This window comes from Phacochoerus africanus, chromosome 6 (genome assembly GCF_016906955.1).
Source record: "Phacochoerus africanus isolate WHEZ1 chromosome 6, ROS_Pafr_v1, whole genome shotgun sequence".
NCBI lineage: Eukaryota > Metazoa > Chordata > Mammalia > Artiodactyla > Suidae > Phacochoerus > Phacochoerus africanus.
The window spans coordinates 335,094-354,225 of NC_062549.1; the positions used below are offsets into that span (position 1 = coordinate 335,094).

The window sequence follows — 19,132 nt, forward strand, 5'->3', positions numbered from 1 at the left end:
GCACCCCAGGCGAGCTGCAGCATGCACCTGCAGGCCTCCTGCGCGCCCAGGCCGAGCACCGTCATGGAGACGGCGGCCCAGATGAGACACACGACAAGGCAAGTGGCAGAATGGCCCTTTATCGAGAGTCACAGGATGAAACCAGGTCTCCGCAGCCAGGTGCCTCCCGGGCACGGCCTCTGCCGCAGGTCTGCCCCTGAGGGAGGAGGCTGGCGTTCTGGCGGGGGCGTGCCTTGGGGTCCACAGGGCAGGGGCCCTGAAGCAGCCCTCACATGAGCAGGCAGCACGGCCTCTTCTCCAGGGGGGCCTCCTCTGAGGGGGCTGTGAGTCTCAGCAGGGGCGGGTCTCCCCCAGCCCTGGAGCCACACTCCAGCCGGGCGGCCTCCATGTCCACAGGCGGGCCAGACTCCGTGGCCTCGGGCCCCTCAGGTGGGGGCCGCTGCAGCTTAGCTGCGGCCCGCTGGCGCTTGAGCTCAGCCAGGGTGTGGTGGGCCCTGGCCCGGACCAGGGCATCCGCGGTGCTGCCCTCCGGGGGGTTCAGCTGGTAGGAGACGCCTCGGTCCAGCCGCTTGGAGTACAGATGCCGCCCCGGGGGGCCGCCCACTCGGCCGTTGTGCGGCCTGGCCTCCTGGACGTCCTCCTCCTGTGTGGGGAGCAGTCCCCAGAGGCCATCAGGAGGGTCTCTCCAGCCCCCCCTGGCCCCAGGATGCATGGCACCCTGGGGCAGAAACGAGGGTGGGGGCAGTAGCTGACGCCCCGGGCACTGGTCCCGCCAGCTTCTGAGGCTGGTACGGGGTAGGACCTTGGTGCCAGGCTGCGAGGGTGGAGCCCGGGGGCGGGGGTGGGGTGGGGAGGCGGGCGGGGCTCACCCCAAGGGGTGGCGGCCTCAGCTCGGAGTCTGTCTGGCGGTCCTCATCCTCCTCGAAAGGCTCCGGGCTCGTGGGTGGCGACTGTTGCCACACGATGGCCTCCTGGGCGTGCTCCTTGCGGTACAGGCTGGTGCGCTGGGTCAGGCTCACCCGCCTCACCACCTTCCTGGGGAAGGGCAGGGGGAGGGTGGGGAGGATGCCGCCCGCCCTGTGGACTCTGCCCCAAGTTCCGATGGGCACCTTGGCCTGCCAGGTGACATCAGCTGGGACAAGGCCCAGGGCACAGCCTGCAGGGTGGGGGTGCCCAAGGGCCCTTGGGCGGGCACTCACCCCCGACTGCCGGCACTGGAGGTGCGGCGGCGCAGCAGAGAACGCTGGCGGCCCTGTGCGCGCAGGAGCGCGTCGTGCTTGTGCTTCAGCTCCAGCAGCTTGGCACGCACGTCCTCGTCCCCACACAGATCTGAGGAGGAGAGGCAGAGGATCACGGGTGCCCCCTGCCCCTCCCCCACACCGGAAGGATGAGGCTCTGGCTCACCGAGAGGTGTCTCGTCCGTCAGGGACTTGCTGTTCAGGTCGGCCCCGTGTGCCACAAGCAGCTCCACCAGGTGAACCTGTGGCCGGGAGCCCAGGTTGCTGAAGGTTCCGGAGCTGCCAGGCACCCTCCCCCGCCGCCCCCGCCTGGCACGCACCTGGCCCCAGTAGGCCGCAGCATGCAGCGGCTCCCATCCGTCCAGATCCTTGGCGCTTGGGCTGGCCCGGTGTTCCAGCAGCAGGGCAGCCACCTCACCAAACCCATTGGCTGCGGCGATGTGTAGCTGCAGGAAAACCGCCTGCCCCTGAGCCCTGGCCCCAGGCCCAGCCAGCAGCCACACCCCTGCTGGGCCCCACCTGGCCACATCCTCACCAGCGTGGCCCCGTGGTCCCGGGGGGCGTCGAGGTCAGCCCCCGCCTGCAGCAGGCACCGGATGTCCTCTAGCATGTGCAGCTCTGGCATGGCCCGGGCCTCCTCAATGCTGTCCTGGGTGACGCCTGCAGGGCAGGAGGCTCAGGCCAAGCACGCCTGGCACCCCTGGCCAGGTGGGTGAGTGGGCAGGGTGGCACTCACCGCGGCTGGCCATGGCCGTCTCCAGGCAGTCCAGCGTCTGCTCATCCTCGCACAGGTCATAGGGCATGTTCCCATCAGTGTTAACTGCCAGGAGGTCTGCGCCGCTGCGGGGAGGATGGATGGGGTGCTGGCCACAGGCCCTTCTCCCCCAGCAAGGCCCCCAGGTCCCTCGGAGGCCTGCCCTCTCGGAGGCCTGCCCTAGGGCTGCCCTGCAGTTTCCACCCGTTCCCGGCCCCCATCTGCCCTATGACCAGGCACGGTGGGCCCACCTGCCCCTAGAGGACGCCAGGCCTCGGGGGGGCAGGGGGGAGTTGGGGGGGTGTGCCCCTTTTTGCTGCCCTGTGACGCTGCACACAGCCGCTCCCCCTGCAAAGGGGAGAGGCCGCCACCACCCCGCAACACCCACCACTGATGCTCCAAGGTCAGCCTGAGCCTGCCTCTGACTAGAGAGGTCAGAGTGAGGGGCACGGGGCAGGGGGCACTTCGAGGTCCTGGTGGGGCGAGCCACCCTCTCCACTCACCAGAGCGGCCGTGCAGGGCCCCAGGCCTGCGCTGCCCTCCCTGCTAGCGGCCCCACCCGTGTCCAGCCTCCCCCCCACCCCCCGCCTCCGTCACCGCTCAGACCCTGGGAAGGGGAGGAGACCAGAGCTGGGGGGAGTGCCAGCAGCCTGGCAGCAGAGGACCACACTGCGCTGAGCCTGTGCTGCGTCCTCGGGGAAGGCAGCAGCTGAGGCCTCTGCCCAGGTCCTGGTCTCCAGGCCAGGGAACAGGCGGGTAAGTGGGAGCACAAGAGACCAAGGGCCAAGAACATTTGCCCACGAGGAGGTACCTAAGGTTGTGCCCCCCTGGCCCAGCTGCCGCCTCCCCCTGACAGAGGCCCACCCCAGCCACACTGGTCCCAGCAGCCCTACCGAGCAATGAGCAGCTCCACCAGGTGCAGGTGGCCACAGGTGGCCGCGGCGTGCAGGGGCGTCCAGCACTCACTGTCTTGGGCGTTGACCTTGGCTCCGGCCTCGAGGAGCTGCTGCACCATCTCCCGGAAGTCATCAATGCAGCTCTACGGAGCGCACGGCCTGAGCACCAGAGGGCAGGCCGCCGCCCCTCCCTCGCCCCTGGCCCCGGGATGGCTGACCTGATGCAGGGCCGTCAGGCCGTCCTCATTGGCCAGGTCGGGGCTGACCCCACTCTCGAGGAGCTGGCGGACTGCAGGGAGGAGCGGGGGTGGTCAGGACAGGAGTCCCGCTCAGGCTCCGGCATCTGGGGGCCTGGGCCGACTGCTGTGCTGTAGCCGGAAGAGCAGAGGGCGGTGGCGGCACAGGTGGTGGGGGGGACACCAGAGCCCAGGCCGAGGACTCAGGAGCTGGGACCCCGAGCCAGGCACAGACAGCAGTCCGACGCCTCCAGCAGGGCCTTCCGACCCTCTGACGCCTGGGGGGGCCATCCTGTGTGAGGCGGTCCTGACACCCACTGGGGCTGGGTGCTGGCACCCTCCCTATCAATCCCTCTGTGGGTCCTGTGCTCCCCAGGTCCCCCTCCCCTGCCACACGCCCCTCCTCTGGTACTTGCAGCCCCCAGGCCCCAGGAGCTCCCCAGAGCCCCAAGCTGGCCTTGGGGCACACCCACCATGGCCACATCCCCTTCCCCAGACCTCTTTGCCCTCTGCACCCCAGCTTCCACAGCAGAGGCCTCTGCCCCGGAGGGAGGCAGGAAGAGCCCTTGGGAGCCTCCCTGGAGAGCACGTGTGACAAGGGGAAGGGACAGGAAGCCTGGGAAGGTGCTGATGGGGGAGTGGTCACAGGCAGAGCCCTGCTCCCCGTGCTGACCTGCCCAGGTGGGCAGCAGCATCCTCCCTGGCCGGCAGAGACCCAAGCGGCTGGTGGCAGGACCCTCCCGAGGGACGCCCAGCAGCACTCTAGCACGAGCACCCCCAGCCAAGCCCTAGGCCACCCCGCCTGGCGGCACCTTCGCAGCAGGAGCCCGCGCCGTGAGGGCTACCCCTTGAGGCCACCGGCCACCGGGTGTCAGGGGCTGAAGAAGCAGGGACAGACCTGGGGCTCTGTGAGGCAGGCAGACCTCTGGGGTCTGAGCCGGGTGAGGGGCCGGGGCCGGGGCCGTGGATGGCCTGGGGCTCAGCCCCACTCACCTTCCTCCAGGTCATTGCGGGCAGCTGCCTCCAGAAGGGCAACGCTGGGAGGGAAGAGGACCCGCTTCCGCCGCCTGCCGCCGGCTGCCTCCTCCTGCGACCGCTCCCTCTGGCCCTTCCTACCCTGGGCCTCCTTCTCAGCCTGGGCCCACATCTTCACCTGCTGGGCGCGTCGCTTCTGGGCATGCTTCAGCCGCTCCTGTGTGCTCATCCTGGCCACCACGGGCATCTCTGCCAGAAGCTCCAGGTGCTCGGCCATGGCGGGGGCTGCCTGGCAAGCGGGCTGCTGGGGGCACCAGACGGGGGAGTGCGGGGACCAGGCTGGGCCTGAGGGGTGGGGCACCTGGCTGGACGGGTACCCGTGGGGGCATCCCCTCCCCAAGCCTGGGTGCCTTCTGCCCCTGGCAAGGCTGGGTCAGGAGGCCCCACCCCGTCACTAGGCCTGGGCAGTCGTGAGGGGCACGGGCCCTGGGCAGAGAGGGCAGCGTGGGAGGGCACCTGCAGCCTGCTTCCCAGGGCCCTGGCACAGTGGCCGCTCAGCGGGCAGGGCCTCCCCAGGTCAGGGTGCACAGCCTGTGGTTAAGAGTCCGGGACCTGGCTGGCCTTGGTCCAGGGTCTGAAGCTAATTACCTAGATAACAAAGTGGCAGCTCCCCGGTGCCTCGATGAGGTGGAAGGAGGCCAGGGCAATGGGCAGAGGACCCTGGGCTCCTAAAAGCTCCCCTTGCCTTCCAGGCCTCAGGAGCCTGGGTGGGCTCTGGGGGCAGCCATGGCTGGCCTTCCTGCGGTGCCCCCAGCCTTCCTGGGGTCAGTGCTAATGAGGCGGTGTGGCTAGAGGGGGAGCTGGGCGGCCTGGGCGGGGGTGTATTCGGAGCTCGGAGGTCCTGGCCCCAGTGCCGGGGAGAGGCTCTAAGCAGCCAGAGAGCGAGGGTACGGTGGGCACTGTGTCTTCAGGACAGCCTCCCTGACAGCAGGTGCTGCCAACGGCCTGAGAAGAGGAAGGAGAAAGCCGTCAGGGCAGGGCCCCACCCTGCGTGAGGCCCGCCCTGCTGGCCGGAGCACCGCTGCAGGACGCTCGGGCAGAGGGGAGGGGGCTTGCTCTGCCCCCATTCTTTTCTTTTTAGGGGCACACCCGTGGCCATGTGGAGGTTCCCAGGCTGGGGGTGGAATTGGAGCCACAGCTGTTGGCCTACACCACAGCCACAGCATCTTGGGATCCTTAACCCACTGAGCGAGGCCAGGGATCAAACCCTCATCCTCATGGATACTAGTCAGCTTCATAACCCACTGAGCCACAGTGGGAACTCCTGCTCTGCCGCCATTCTGCTTCACACCGTCAGTGTTCCCAGAAAGGGGTCTGCAGGCTCTGCAGCTGAGAGGGGGGCACTGCCAGCAGCCCTCAGGTCCTGGCTTGGCCCTGTCCCCACAGCTTCTCTGACCTGGCAGTCACCTTCTCCTTGGGCTCTCCTGACACCGCTCAAAGGGGCCTCCCGGCTTCTCAGCTGCTGAGGGAGGAGGCGCAGCCTGTCCTGACCTGCACCCAGTGCCTCGCCACCCGAGTCTGGGCCTCGTCCTCGCTGGGCTTTCTAGCTCAGGCCGGTTGATGCCTCAGCCATCTTGGGCTGGAACCCAGGCCCTGGCTGGGCGAGCACAGGCCCGGGTGCCTGCCTGCCTCAGGATCTGTCAGAACAGCCAGGCGGCCAGGCTGAGGTGCAGCCCCCCCCCCGCCCCCCGGGGCCTGTCCTGCCCAGCACCCCGGGTGGGTGTGACCCTAGGCGGCCGCAGGACCCCCCGCAGGAAGCCACGGCCCTGTCCACCTAGAAGATCCCACCTGCAGCCCAGCCTGCGTCCCCGGAGCCCCCTTCCCGCCATCAGACCTTGGGGCCATCGGTGCTCCTCTTGAGCCTTCCTCGGGCCAGACCTCACTCGGGGACCTCAGTGAGCACCCCTTCTTTCTGGAAGGGACTGCCCTGCTCCAGGTCAGGTCAGGTCAGGTGTTTCTAGCTCCAAGACCCCCCGTACTGGGCTGGGGGGGGTGGCGGGGGGGCTTTACAATCTGCCCCGGCCTGTCTGTCCCCTCTGCAGGCCTGGCCTCAGAGGCTTCCTGGGCCGAGGAAGTGCCTCCAGGCAGCACTCGCTCTGGACAGCCTGTCCCCAGCTGGCTGCCTCTGCACATCACTGGGGCTGTGGTGGACACTGCCACCCAGACGGGCTGCCCGGATCCCAGGTACTGCCTTTGCCCTCTGGCCATGAGGACGGCCATGGGTCCCAGGCCACACAGGGGCGTGGCAGAGCTCCCGCCCCCACAAGGATCTCCTTGCCTCCTGGCCACTCACGGGCTCCCTCACTTTCCCTGGCGGGGAGCTGGCCTGCCCTCCAGCCGACTCAGGGGTCTGTCCTCTCTCTGGAGGCAGCGTCTGGGCCTGCCAGGGGAGCCAGCCTGAACGGCCTGCCTTGAGACCACACAGAAGGAGCAAAGCACGCTGCCCTCTGCCCAGTGCCAGCCCCGCCTGTGACCCCTTCTCCAGCCATTCGGGGAAGGGAACCCATGGAGGAGGCCACCCCACACTCAGGCCGAGGCTCCCCAGCAAAGTGGGGTCCCAGGGCCTCAGGGACTAGTTTCACTTCTCCCAGATGAGCACCAGTGACACAGCCACAGCCCGACTGTTAATTTAGCAAGATTTAGGGGACATAACCCACACTATCGTTTTATGAGAGAAAAGTGGTTCTGATGTCCGCATCCTACGGAAAACAACCTGGAGTAACCGCCAGCTTGCTGAGCAGAACAGACGCTGTCTTTTCTAGCTGTTGTGTTTGGTCCCTTTGAAGGCCACCCATGAAAATCCCTCTCGGGGGGATCCAAGAGCCGCCTCGAGCAGCCTGGCCAGCCCCATGCCCTGCCCCGTGGCCGCACTGGGAGGACCAGGGCTCCGGCTCCAGACCCTCTGCCTGCAGGCCCCACGCCCCGGGCAGTACACCCAGGAGACAGGTGTCCTGCTGGGCGCAGGCCTCTGCTCTGGTGGGTCTGCCTTCCCGAAGGCCCCGACTCGCTCTGGGCCCGGTCAGCAGCACTCCTTGCTGGGAGATGCCAGAGGGGGCCCCCTGTGTGACCTTGGGTGGGTCCCTTGGGCTGCTGGACGGCCTCCTCTGAGAAAGAGGTGACCCTGGGGGGGCCCAGGACCCCACTGCCGTGGGCGACCCATCCTGCAACACTCTCCATGGAAGGCAGGACCCAGCTCCCCCGAGGCTGAACCCCAAGCTCTCACACCCCCGAGCTGCTCCCCGAGCGCCGCCTCCTCCTGGGCACCCGGTCCAGGAACAGCCCCAGAGCTGGAACACTCACCCTCAGCTGCGCCCCAGGCCGGGACAGCGCCGGGCGTCTCAGCAGCCAACCACCGTGCCCTGCGCGGGCTGAGGGGGGCCGGCCGAGGTGGTGACCGCCTCCGTCCGCAACTCCTGCCCCAAGCCTCCGAGGCAATCGGCGATTTGCCCAGTTCTCAGCTCTGTGCCCCGGGCCAGCTGCACGGGCCTGAGGGGCTGAAGTGGGAGGGGCTTTGGGGGTGGACAGTGACCCCTGGGCTGTCCCCAGAGACGGTGCCGAGGGCACCACCGGACGCCTGGCTTTCGCAGACCAGGTTGGCCGAGCGACTCCTCAGCCCCCCGCTGGCGTCAGTCCCACTTTCCCCTGGAAACGGGCCCCTTGCACCCATGTCACAGCCCCGTGAGGCCCAGGGGCAGCGCGGCGAAGGCCAGGGCCCTGGAGGGTCAGGCGGCGGTGTCCTCCGCACCCAGAGAGCGCGGAGGAGGTGCGGGCGCAGCCCGGAGACGTGCGGGGGCAGGAGCGGGGGTGCCCAGCCCAGCGCGGCTACCTTCCCTCGGGGTCGGCGCTCACACCCCGGGGAGCTTAAGGCTTTGGAGCGGGACCCTGTGACGGGCCATCAGAGACTCGGCTTTGTGCGGCCCAGGCTGTCGGAGCAAAAGCCAGGAAGCTCCCAGTGGCTCCCGCGGGGAGAGGGAAGCGCGGCGGCTTCCCTGCAGGTCACACGCGGGGGTGCCACAAGTGAGGGGCCGAAACCCCAATGCAGAGCTGAGCCCGCCCCCCCGGCTGGCACATGCTGATGTGCTCGGGGGCCACGACACAGGGCTCCCGAGGCAGCGAGGGACAGGCCCCAGCACCGTCCCGCACCCTGGCCCTGCCGACCCCGCCGGGCTCACCTGGGGAGATTCCTGTCCCTGCCGCATGTCCTGACCCCTGCAGGCACCAGGGGCAGGCGGAGGCTGGACGCGGGGGCACCGTTTGTCCCAGCCTGTCTCTTCCACCAGGGGACAGCTGGCCCAGGGCGCTCCTGGGGGCCTCTCAGCCACGTGCCTGCGGAAGGGGCTTCCGTCAGGGTCTGTGAGGGGCCGAGGGGCAGGGCTGGTGGGCTTGGAGCCACCAGTGGACAAGCCCCGCCAGGAGCCCACGCCCAGGGCAGGGCGTGATTTACAACAGGCACTTGACCAGCCACCCAGCGCTGTCACCTCCCCGGCTCTGCCCTGGGGCCTGCCTTGCAGGGGCCAGGAGGGGCTGGGGAGGACAGGCCTGCCCTCAGCAGAGGCATCAGGGAGAAAGAGGAGGCCCGGCGGCTCTGGGGTGGGCCCACCTGGCAGGCTGAGGGGTGGGGCAGGCTGGGCACTGTGAGCAGCGGGACAGGTAGGCTCCCAGCACTGGCCAGGGCCGTGGAGGAGCAGATCGGGGGTGCTGCTGTGGGCACTATCACCACGGTGACGTCAGGTGAGTGCAGAGCAGCCATGACCAGGTGCACTCACCTGCCCCCAGCAGGCCTGTTCTAGAATGTTCTAGAAGCTAACCCCACAGCACTATCCTCAGGCCCCTCACTGCCTTTCTGATAGAAAACACTGGAAATGACCTAAATGTCTACCTAAGGGTCATTAAATAAGCCCCTGAGGGGTTTATGAGGAAGCTTCTTATGCACTATCGTGAAAAGGTCACTAGGAAACAGTGTTCCGTGGTGGTCCCGTCGTGGCTCAGTGTTAACGAACCTGACTAGGAACCACAAGGTTGCGGGTTCGATCCCTGGCCTCGCTCTGCAGGTTAAGGATCCCGCGTTGCTGTGGCTGTGGTATAGGTCGCAGACGCGGCTCGGATCTGGCGTTGCTGAGGCTGTGGTGTAGGCCGGCGGCTACAGCTCTGGTTAGACCCCCGAGCCCGGGAACCTCCATGTGCCGCGGATGAGGCCCTAAAAAGCAAAAAAGAAAAAGAAAGAAGCCGTGTTCAGTGACGGAAAAAAGACTTACAGTCTGTAGACAGCAAGCAGCCTCCGTGAAAAAGGAATAACACAGGAGTGACAGGGCCGACTCCAGACACACAGGAGGGCGGGAAGGTGGGGAGAAGGGCCCCACGGCGTCCTCTCCCAGTGACTTCAGGACTCGTCACGCCTCCCTCCGCAGAAGAACCGCAGGACACGACAGGTCATCGGGCTCAGTCACAACTGCCCAGCTGACCGTCCTGATGGAGGGAGGCCCCCAAGGCGTCGGCACATTCGTGCCCACGGTGCCCCAGCCCCCGAGCCCCGGGGCCAGAGCAGCACCAGACAATCTGCGGGGAAGCCCAGGAGCAGCTGCCATGGCCGGAAAAGCCAGGGCCTCTCCACCAAAGGCAGGGGGCTCCAAACTCACTCCTGGGGTCCCTTCCCTCTGCCACTTGGCTCCAAAAGAAGTCTAATCAACTAACTCACTGCAAGCTGCCAGGAGTCTAGATGCCACAAGAAGGCACACAGCTGGAGGTGTCTGCACTTGAAGAGACTCTTGGACAACAGAGCAGGAACCGCAGCCCAGCCAGGAGGAAAAAGGACGTACGGCCCGGCAGCACATCTGCCTAGAGGCCAGGGGACACAGCCTCTGCAGCCAGTGACCCCACCACGCAGGTTTGGAAATCAAGACCTGCCGAAACCACACTAACGGAAGTGGGCTCCGGAGGGACGTGTTGTAAGCCTGGCTCGGCCCTGACTCGCGTCCACTCACCCCCACGGTGAGGCGGGCCCTGGGCTTGCGCAGAAGTGAGGGCACCCGGGCAGCTGCCTGCAGCCCAGGGCGGGAGAGTCGGGAAGGAAGAGGCGCTTGGGCCGCACAGCCTCCCAAGACACGCGTGGGGTCCAGATGGCCAACTAAGCAGCCACATGTGCCCAGGCTGAGACCCCCAAAGACCCACCGGGGCGCTGGTGGTTCCTGTCCTGGGTCCAGATGTGAGAGGAGGAAGCGTGGGGGCCGCCTGGGGGCAAGGCCAGGGAAGGGCCTGGGCCAGAAACACTCCAGGATCTGATAAAGGGAACGGGCCTGGAGCCAGTGGAGAGCCCTGCGGGCGCTGGGCCCACAGGCAAGGAAAGGCTTTGTGCGCATTGCCCCACTCTGTGCTTCCAGCTCCCGCACGACAGGAGGGGGAGGGAAGGCCGAGGACAGAAGCAGCTCTGAGGCAGCAGGGGGAAAGGCAGAGGCACAGTCCCGCCTGGTCACAGACACCAAAGAACTGACAGCTGGGACTCACACATCTGTACACCACTGTTCACAGCAGCACGTTCCCAAGAGCTAAAGAGCAGAGACGACTCAAATCCATCAATAGATGAATCACCAGAACGTGGTGCAGGCAAACAATGGGCTATTCGGCCGGACAAAAGGACGCAGTTCTGACACAGGCTACAAATGCATCAGGCACAAGGCCACACGTGCGATCTCCCCTGTACGAGGTACCTGGGCCAGGCGACAGCAGAGGCAGCAAGTACAGCGGCGGCGCCAGGGGCTGGGCGGGGGGCGGCCTAAGGAACTGGTGTGACGGACTGACTTTCTGCTTCAGGTGAATGAACAGCGGGGAGATGGCGAGATGAGAGTTGCGCCACCCTGTCAGTGTACTTGATGCTAAAAAAAGTAATTCAACAAGACCACCTGCTAGGACAGAAGGTAAGATTCACTGAGTTGACAAAGAGTGAAAGCCTACAGAGACTGGTTCACCGACCACAACGCAACCGAATTAGAATTTGGTAACAAAAAGACGTCTGGCAAAACTCTACTTAAAAGAGACACGTACACCCGCATGTTCACTGCAGCACTTTTCACAATAGCCAGGACATGGAAACAACCCAAATGTCCATCAACAGAGGACTGGATTCGGAAGATGTGGTATAGATACACAATGGAATACTACTCAGCCATGAAAAAGAACGACCTAATGCCATTTGCAGCAACATGTATGGAACTAGAGACTCTCATACTGAGTGAAAGGAGTCAGAAAGACAAAGACAAATACCATATGATATCACTTACGACTGGAATCTAATATCCAGCACAAATGAACATCTCCACAGAAAAGAAAATCATGCACTTGGAGAATAGACTTGTGGCTGCCTGACGGGAGAGGGAGGGAGTGGGAGGGATCGGGAGCTTCGGGTTATCAGACACAACTTAGAAGAGATTTACAAGGAGATCCTGCTGAGTAGCATTGAGAACTATGGCTAGATACTCATATTGCAACAGAACAAAGGGTGGGGGGAAAAAAACGTATACATGTAAGAATAACTTCATCCCCATGCTGTACAGTGGGAAAAAAATTAAAAAAAATAATAATAATAAAAAGTAAAACCCCCCAAAAAAATTGTTTCAAAAAAAAAAAAAAAGACGTCTGGAAAAATTTCCAAATATTTAGAAACTTTAAAGCAGTTTTCTTTTTCTTTTTTTTTTTTTTCGTTTTAGGGCCGCATCTGTGGCATATGGAGGGTCCCAGGCTAGGGGAATCAGAGCTGCAGCTATGAAACTTTAAAGCATATTTCTCAACAATCTACAGGCCAAGGATGGAATCAAAATAGAAAACAGAACATATTTCAGAGTTCCCATCGTGGCTCAGCGATCAACAAACAAGACTAGGAACCATGAGGTTGCAGGTTCAATCCCTGGCCTCGATGAGTGGGTTAAGGATCTGGTATTGCCGAGAGCTGTGGTGTAGGTGGCAGATGTGGCTCGGATCCCGTGTTGCTGTGGCTCTGGTGGAGGCCGGCAGCTGCACCTCTGATTAGATCCCTAGCCTGGGAACCTCCATGTGCCGCAGGTGTGGCTCTAAAAAAAAAAAAAGGTGTTGGAACGACTGGAGCGACTGAATAGCCACGGAAAACACAGCTCCTCAACCTCTGCTCACACCATAAGAGAAAGCACAAACCACAACGGAGAAAAATGACAAACGACTTCATCTAAATTAAATGTGTTGGCGTTCCCGTTGTAGCACAGTGGAAATGAATCCAACTAGGAACCATGAGGCTGCGGGTTCAATCCCGGGCCTCGCTCCGTGGGTTAAGGATCTGGCATTACCATGAACTGTGGTGTGGGTCTCAGACACAGCTCAGATCTGGCACTGCTGTGGCTGTGGGATAGGCCAGCAGCTGCAGCTCCGATTCAACCCCTGGCCTGGGAACCTCCACATGCTGTGGGTGGAGCCCTAAAAAGCCAAAAAAAAAAAAAAAAAAGACAAAGAATGACAAGAGGATATGGAACAACTGGGAATGTAAAATGATACAACCATTTTGGAAAATCCTTTGGCAATTTCCTATGAGTTAAATAAAAATACACACTTCAACCATCATTTCTCTCCTCTCAACCCAAGAGAAAGAATCCATATGTCCACATACAGGCTTACAAACATCAAGATTCACAGCAGTTTTATTCATAACAGTGAAAACCGCAAAGGACCGAAATGGCCATCGACAGGTGTGTGTGGCCTCAGGGGAAGAGCAAACACCAAGCAAGACGAAGAGAAGAAGCACAGAGCCGCTCGGCAAATCTGAGTCTCAAAAATGTCCCGTCTGGAGAAATGAATCGGACACGAGCATGTTTGTTTCATTTGATTCCATTTCTTTGAAGGTCTAAGAAAGGGGATAAGGAATCTGTAGCAACAGAAAGCAGGTCGGCGGCAGAAAGGTTCCACACCTGGGCGACAGTGGCATTTACAAGGACGTATCCGTCTGTCCAAACCCACCAAATCACTTTATAGAGCTGCTCTTTACGGATGTAAATTATACCTCAATAAAGTCTGATGTAAAAACCAGAAGTACACAGCCTCAGCTTTCCCCTGGCCTCTGACCCGCTGCTCTGGCCCTTCTGCCCTGGCTCCCCTCCCAGCGTGTCCCCCCGCCACCCCAGCCCCAGCCTGCTTCCTGCTTCCTGCGCTTCTCTCAGAAGCACAGTGACGGGGAACTGAGCTCTGGGGCCAGAGTCGGGCTTTAAAGTGGCAGTGAGTTGAGGGGACGGGCCGGTTTCTTGACCTCTTTCAAATCAGTTTCCGCATCTGTACATGGAATAAAGTACCTTTATAAGTGTCCTAACAGGATTCAATGAGTCAGTACACACAGCACTTTTGGTGTCTGGCCCAGGGGCTGGCAAACTGCGGCCCACCGTCTGTTTGTGCAGGCCCAGGAGCTAAGAATGGCTTCTACCTTTTTTTTTTTTTTTTAAGCTTTTTAGGGCCACACCTGTGACAAATGGAGGTTCCCAGGCTAGGGGTCTGGGAGGTTCCCGGCCTACCCTACGTCTCACAGCAACACTGGATCCTCAACCCACTGAGCAAGGCCAGGGAGCGAACCCACAACCTCATGGTTCCTAGTAGTTTTCATTTCTGCTGCGCCATCATGGGAACTCCTGGCTTTTGCCTTTTTTAATGATTGGGAAAAAAGTAAAAAGAATATTTTGTGACATGTGGAAATTATATGAAATTCAAATTTCAGGGCCTATCAATAAAGTTTTGCTTCTGTTTCATCTTTTTAGGGCTGCGCCCATGGCATATGGAGGTTTCCAGGATAGGGGTCTAATCAGAGCTGTAGCCACTGACCTACACCACACCTCACAGCAACGCTGGAGCCTTAACCCACTGAGCGAGGCCAGGGATTGAACTCCCAACCTTATGGTTGCTAGTCAGATTTGTTAACCACTGAGCCACATGGGAACCCCAATGAAGTTTTGTTGAAACATGGAGTTCCCGTCGTGGCTCAGAGAAAATGAATCTGACGGGCATCCATGAGGACGCAGGTTTGATCCCTGGCCTCGCTGCTCAGTGGGTCAAGCATCCGGCGTTGCCGTGAGCTGTGGTGTGGGTCGCAGACGTGGCTCGGATCCCGCGTGGCTGTGGCTGTGGCTGCGGTGCAGGCCGGCAGCTGTGGCTCCAACTGGACCCCTGTCTAGCCTGGGAACCGCCACATGCCGAGGGTGAGGCCCCAAAAAGGCAAAAAAACAGCAAGTTTTGTTGAAACAGAGCACATTTACTTATGTGTTGTCTGTGGCTGTTTTTCCACAAAATGGCAGATTAGTTGGGACAGGAGTCACGTCACCCGCAGAGCCGAAAACACTTATCATCTGCCCGTCACCGAAACCCCTCTGCCACGTGGCTGAGACCCTGGCTTGCCGAACGTCTGATGCCACCCCCTCACCCCATCCTGCCTAACGTGCCTCACGCCTTTGGTTCGGAAAGTCCACCCTGGGAGTCTTAGGCTGGCTCCTCCCTTCCTGTAACTCAGATCTCAATGGAAGTGTCACCTCCTCCTCGGAGGTCTGTGGCCACCCTGTCATTCTCCTGTCTCCTCACCCCATTTTAATTTTTGCCACTAGTTACTGTTCTCTTTTCTTCCTTCCTTTCTTTCTTTTTTTTTTTGTCTTTTTAGGGCCACACCCGCAGCATATGGAGGTTCCCAGGCCAGCGGTCTCATTGGAGCTGCAGCTGCCGGCCTACACCACAGCCACAGCCACGCCAGATCCTTAACCCACTGAGGAAGGCCAGGGATCCAACTTGCATCCTCATGGATTCGCTTCCGATGAGCCACGACGGAACTCCTACTGTTCTCTCTTCTGAAGCCAGGGCCTGACTCTCGGGAAGCATTCAGAGCTGCAGGAGTGACCCGTTCCGGGCCCTGGGAGGACCATGCAGAAGGGCTGCAGGTGACCCTGAGCTTGTGACTGAGCCAGCTCGATGGACAGGATCCCCACTTGGCTGTGTGCGCAGCCGTGTCAGGCCAGGCTCGGTGGGCACTGGGGCACAGAGCTAGCAATGGTGCCCCAGGCACTGCCCACCCCCGGCGCTCAGCCCAGAAGAAACACGGGAGGTCTGTCAGCAACAGCGAGCGAGGCTCGCCCTGGCCTTGCGGGCCCGGGGAGGGTGTCCCTTCGCACTCCTTGGTGCTGTGGCCCCACCTGGTTCTCCACGTCCACCCTGCAGCCCAGCCCCCTTCCACCTGCCGAGACCGCGAAGCTGGCAGTGCCTCCTCTGCGCCAGTCCGCAGCCTCTCTGCATTTCTGGAGACCTGGCCATTTAAACCAACTCCAGTCTCTCCACCTCCCGCACACCCCGCTTCTTCACACTGGAAGCTCAGTGAAGACTGGTCTGCGGGCCCTGTCTCTGTGCGCCCCCCACCATGCACTCCTCTGCCAGCACCAATCTGCCCAGGCTTCGTGTCCGTCCATCACAGCCGCCCAGCAAGGACACGGCCAGCACCCAATGTCCACCGCAGGCCCCGCCCCACTGCCATCACTGGGTTCTGGGCAGTGGGCACAAGCTCGTCCTCCAGGGGCCTCTCCTCTGGGCATCTGCGCGACCAAGTGCTCCTGTGCCTCTCTGTCCCCGGCTCTCAGTCCGACGTGCCTAAGGCCACAGAGCTTGGAAGGGGTGGGGTGAGGCTCACTCCCTCCCCCTCACTGCTGCAAGGGTTCAGTATGGGAGTGGCACGACACACACGTGGAAAGGGGGTCAGAAGTGGGGGCAGAGGCAGAGGACAGGGGCTAGCGTGCAGACATGCAAGTGTTAATTCTGAAGCCTGTGAGGGAGGAGAGTGCAAGAAGCTGATGTGCTATGGCGAGAAGGATGCCATCCAGGGGCTGAGACAAAGCCAAGATTGGCCAGGGGTGAGTGCTTAATCCTGGAAGGAAACGAGGAGCCACAGGGGCAGGCGAAGGGATGGACAGGAGGGCCAGGACCAGGGCTCTTTAGGAGGAAGTTCTGAGGGAGCACTGCATCTTGCTCTGGCTGACACATGGACTGTGGCAGAGGTGCTGGGCTGGGTCACTCTTGGGACAGAGATGCTGGGCTGAGTCACCAGAGGTTTATGAGACTGAGGTTCCAGAACTGCCCGCAGAGGCACACAAACTGTTGCGGAAATCCCAAGAACACAGACCCCAACTGAGCCCACAGACACAAGAGCCCCCTCGCTAGGTGCCGGCCAGGCAGCCTTCTAGGGAGAGCAGAGTCCAGGCACAGCCCGAGCGGGTGAGGCCAGTGGAGAGCCCACCAGAGGGAAGCGTCCCCACCCCGGCTCTGAGCAAGAGCTTGCAGGCAGGGCGCAGCTGATCGGAGCACCACGTGCCCACCACTGCAAGGGTTCCAGGGCCAGCCCCTGTACTGCCGGCTCCAGGCAGCCACAGGTCCTCGGGTAACTCAGCTCCAGGCTGGGGCTCCCCTGGATGCCCCCGAAGTGCACTAGGCGCCCCGCCAGAGCCACAGAGGCCCTTTTACTCTGCCCCCAGGGAGAGCTCCCCCTCCTGCTGGGGAGCACCCGGAGCAGCAAAGACAGGGCGGAGAAGAGCAGTGTGGAGCCCCTGTCACCTCACCCCCAAATTAAGGATCCGGGAAGAACAGGCAGGCCCCCAGCTTTGGGGAGGACTGGCCTTCCTCCCGCCTCCGTGGGCCTGCGATGACCCCGTACACACTGGCCCTCTCTGCACCCGCGGAGATCCAGCCCACCGTGGCCTCGGCCTCGGCTCCACCACACGGAGGACACCCCCTCCCAGGCCTGGAGCACCTCCGGGCCAGCGCAGGGCCAAGTACTTTCAGTACATTCGTTATTGTTCTTGCCGTGACAGCAGTCTCGGCGCCGGAGCCCGGGGGTCCCCTGGAAGGCTCCCCGTCGCTCCTCCGGCCTAAAGCCCACACAAAGCCCGGGAAGGTCACTCCTCTGCAGGCCTTAATTTCCTCAGCCAGAAATGGAGATAACGTTAGTGCCGCCTACCTGACCAACAGGTCGCAAGAAAGGAAACAACGGCACGGACGGCTAGAGGGTGAAAAGCCTATCGGTGGCCTTCACAGCCGCCACTTCTGCAGCCGTCCCAACCCTCAGCACCCGCGGCCCGGGCCTCGCCCATCGGCGCCCGAGCGGGGCCGCGGAAAAATCCCGCCGGACTCGGCGTGACCGCCCCCGCGGGTCCCTGCAGGCCCCCCGGGGCCCCGGAAGTCCGCGCCTCACCTTCCGCCCGGAGCCAGCAGCCACCGCGCAGCCGATCGGATCCCGGCGGCCGGCCAGTCTGCCCGGCGCTCCTCCCGGCGCCGCGGGGGCGGCCCCGCGGCCGGCCCTCGCCATGGCAACGCTACACTTCCGGCCCAGAGCCGGAAGCCGGGTCGCCCGGGGCAGCGGGGCCGCCTGGGGGCGGGGCCCGCCGACGGCGCGGCGGGACCCGCTTCGGCCCGGGCGGGCGTTCTCCGCGCGGGGGGGCGCCTGAAGGGCGAGGGGCCCGGGAGGTTCTCGGGAGGGTGGTCATCCCTTTAGCCCAAGCTTTTCTTTTTTCAGAGCCGCACCCGCGGCGTATGGAAGTTCCCAGGCTAGCGATCCAGTTGGAGCTGTAGCCGCCAGCCTACACCACAGCCACAGCAGGCAGCAACACTGGATCCTTAACCCACTGAGCTAGGCCAGGGAGCGAACGTGCGTCCTCATGGATATTACTGGAGTTCGTGAACCGCTGAGCCACAAACTCCTAGGCTGAGCTTTTTAAGGAGGGTTAGAGTTTGCTCCACGAAGCAGAAAGAAGCATCACGGATGGAGGGAAGAGCATGCGCAAAGGTGGAAAGACCCAGGGCTATGGGGCGATGGGACAAGCTGAGGTGTGGTTTAGGTAGGCTTGGGCTGGTGGGGGTGTAAGTGCGGTCAGGGATCAGTCGTCAGGACAAGAGGGGCCTTGAACATGGAACCAAGAGCTGGGCTTTATCCTGGAAGCAGGGGAGTGCCAGTGGAAGAGAGGGGATGTCTTAAGGCATGTGGGAAAGAAGGATGCCTCTACAGACGGAGTGGGGCTAGGAGGCCACAATAGTTTAATGAGACACAAGGACCCCTCAATGAGCCCTGGCAATTGACAGGTGTCGAGGAGGTGACCCAGGAGTCCAGAGGAAGCCAGGTGAAGTCTGAGGCGCCTGAGACAGTGGAAGGAGCAGTGTGGTACCCACATACCTCACCCAGCTCAGCCCCGCCCCTCGTCTCTTCCCTCAGAACCTCGTCAAGAGCTGGGCACCCACTGTATATGCTGTAGATTTTCAACCCTTTAAAAAAAAAAAATTGCATGGGGAATAGTTGACGTACAATGTTGTATTCGTTTCAGGTTTACAGCAAAGTGAGTGAATCAGTTATGCATACGTGTATATCCGTTCTTCTTTCCCATATAGGCTATTACAGAGCATTGAGTAGCCCCCTGTGCTATATAGGAGGTCCTTGTGGTTACCTATCTCGTATTTTGTCATATATGTGCGTTAATCCTATCTCCCAGGTTATCACTCCCTCCGGACTTTCAGCCCTTTAAGGACATGATTGGGGTGTGTGCGCAAGAGAAGCTGACTTGCAGGAGTAAAATGATGGGAGGTATATCCCTGTGCCCCTTGGGTCTAGGGGTCCTAGTATCTTATCGACACCACCATCCCCCTGCTGCCTCCCTGGGCCTGACACCTCCCTGGGCCAACTTGCCCAGTCCTCACCAGGGGAGAACCTTGCTTTGGGGCAAGGTGCAGAGCCCAGGCCCTGACTGCCTCGAGGGGCAGAGCCACAGACCACGTGGTCAGGGAGGAGCTCAGGGGAGAGAAGGGCCAGGGGTGCAGGAGGACGGTGTTCTGGGGCAGCTGCCAAATCCATCTTTCACAGACCGCAGCTTTGCACTTGTGCCTGCGAAGATAACCCAGGGGCTCTGGCCAGGACTGAGCATCGGCTGCCAGCCCTGCAGGCCTCCCCAGCCCCGGCCTCCA

General features: G+C 62.1%; 1 protein-coding gene across 4 annotated transcripts; it reads right to left on the reverse strand.

Moving 5' to 3' along the window:
* Positions 1-103: 103 nt before the first annotated feature.
* On the reverse strand, positions 104-17,468 carry PPP1R16A (protein phosphatase 1 regulatory subunit 16A). Of its 4 annotated transcripts, none has more exons than XM_047785608.1 (12): positions 17,142-17,277; positions 8,332-8,485; positions 4,118-5,104; positions 3,107-3,177; positions 2,886-3,031; positions 1,975-2,078; positions 1,774-1,898; positions 1,559-1,684; positions 1,405-1,480; positions 1,200-1,329; positions 870-1,035; positions 104-643 (listed from the first exon to the last, which is right to left on the reverse strand). In XM_047785608.1, exons 3-12 carry the CDS (start codon positions 4,374-4,376, stop codon positions 269-271), a joined length of 1,578 nt encoding a protein of 525 aa, XP_047641564.1. In that variant the 5' UTR covers positions 4,377-5,104; positions 8,332-8,485; positions 17,142-17,277; the 3' UTR covers positions 104-268. The 4 variants fall into 4 exon arrangements, with proteins under 4 accessions (XP_047641564.1, XP_047641567.1, XP_047641565.1 ...); XM_047785611.1 differs by lacking the exons at positions 8,332-8,485; positions 17,142-17,277 and adding an exon at positions 7,460-7,544 and having other exon boundaries at positions 4,118-4,403; positions 4,748-5,104; XM_047785609.1 differs by lacking the exons at positions 8,332-8,485; positions 17,142-17,277 and adding an exon at positions 17,376-17,468.
* Positions 17,469-19,132: the final 1,664 nt, after the last annotated feature.

Excerpts from the sequence above, each read along its gene's own strand:
- PPP1R16A (XM_047785609.1), bottom strand. The coding sequence starts at position 4,376 with ATGGCCGAGCACCTGGAGCTTCTGGCAGAGATGCCCGTGGTGGCCAGG. Across the intron at positions 3,032-3,106 it reads GCCTGACGGCCCTGCATCAG|AGCTGCATTGATGACTTCCG; the intron begins GTCAGCCATCCC and ends TGCGCTCCGTAG. Across the intron at positions 1,481-1,558 it reads CTGCGGCCTACTGGGGCCAG|GTTCACCTGGTGGAGCTGCT; the intron begins GTGCGTGCCAGG and ends TCCCGGCCACAG.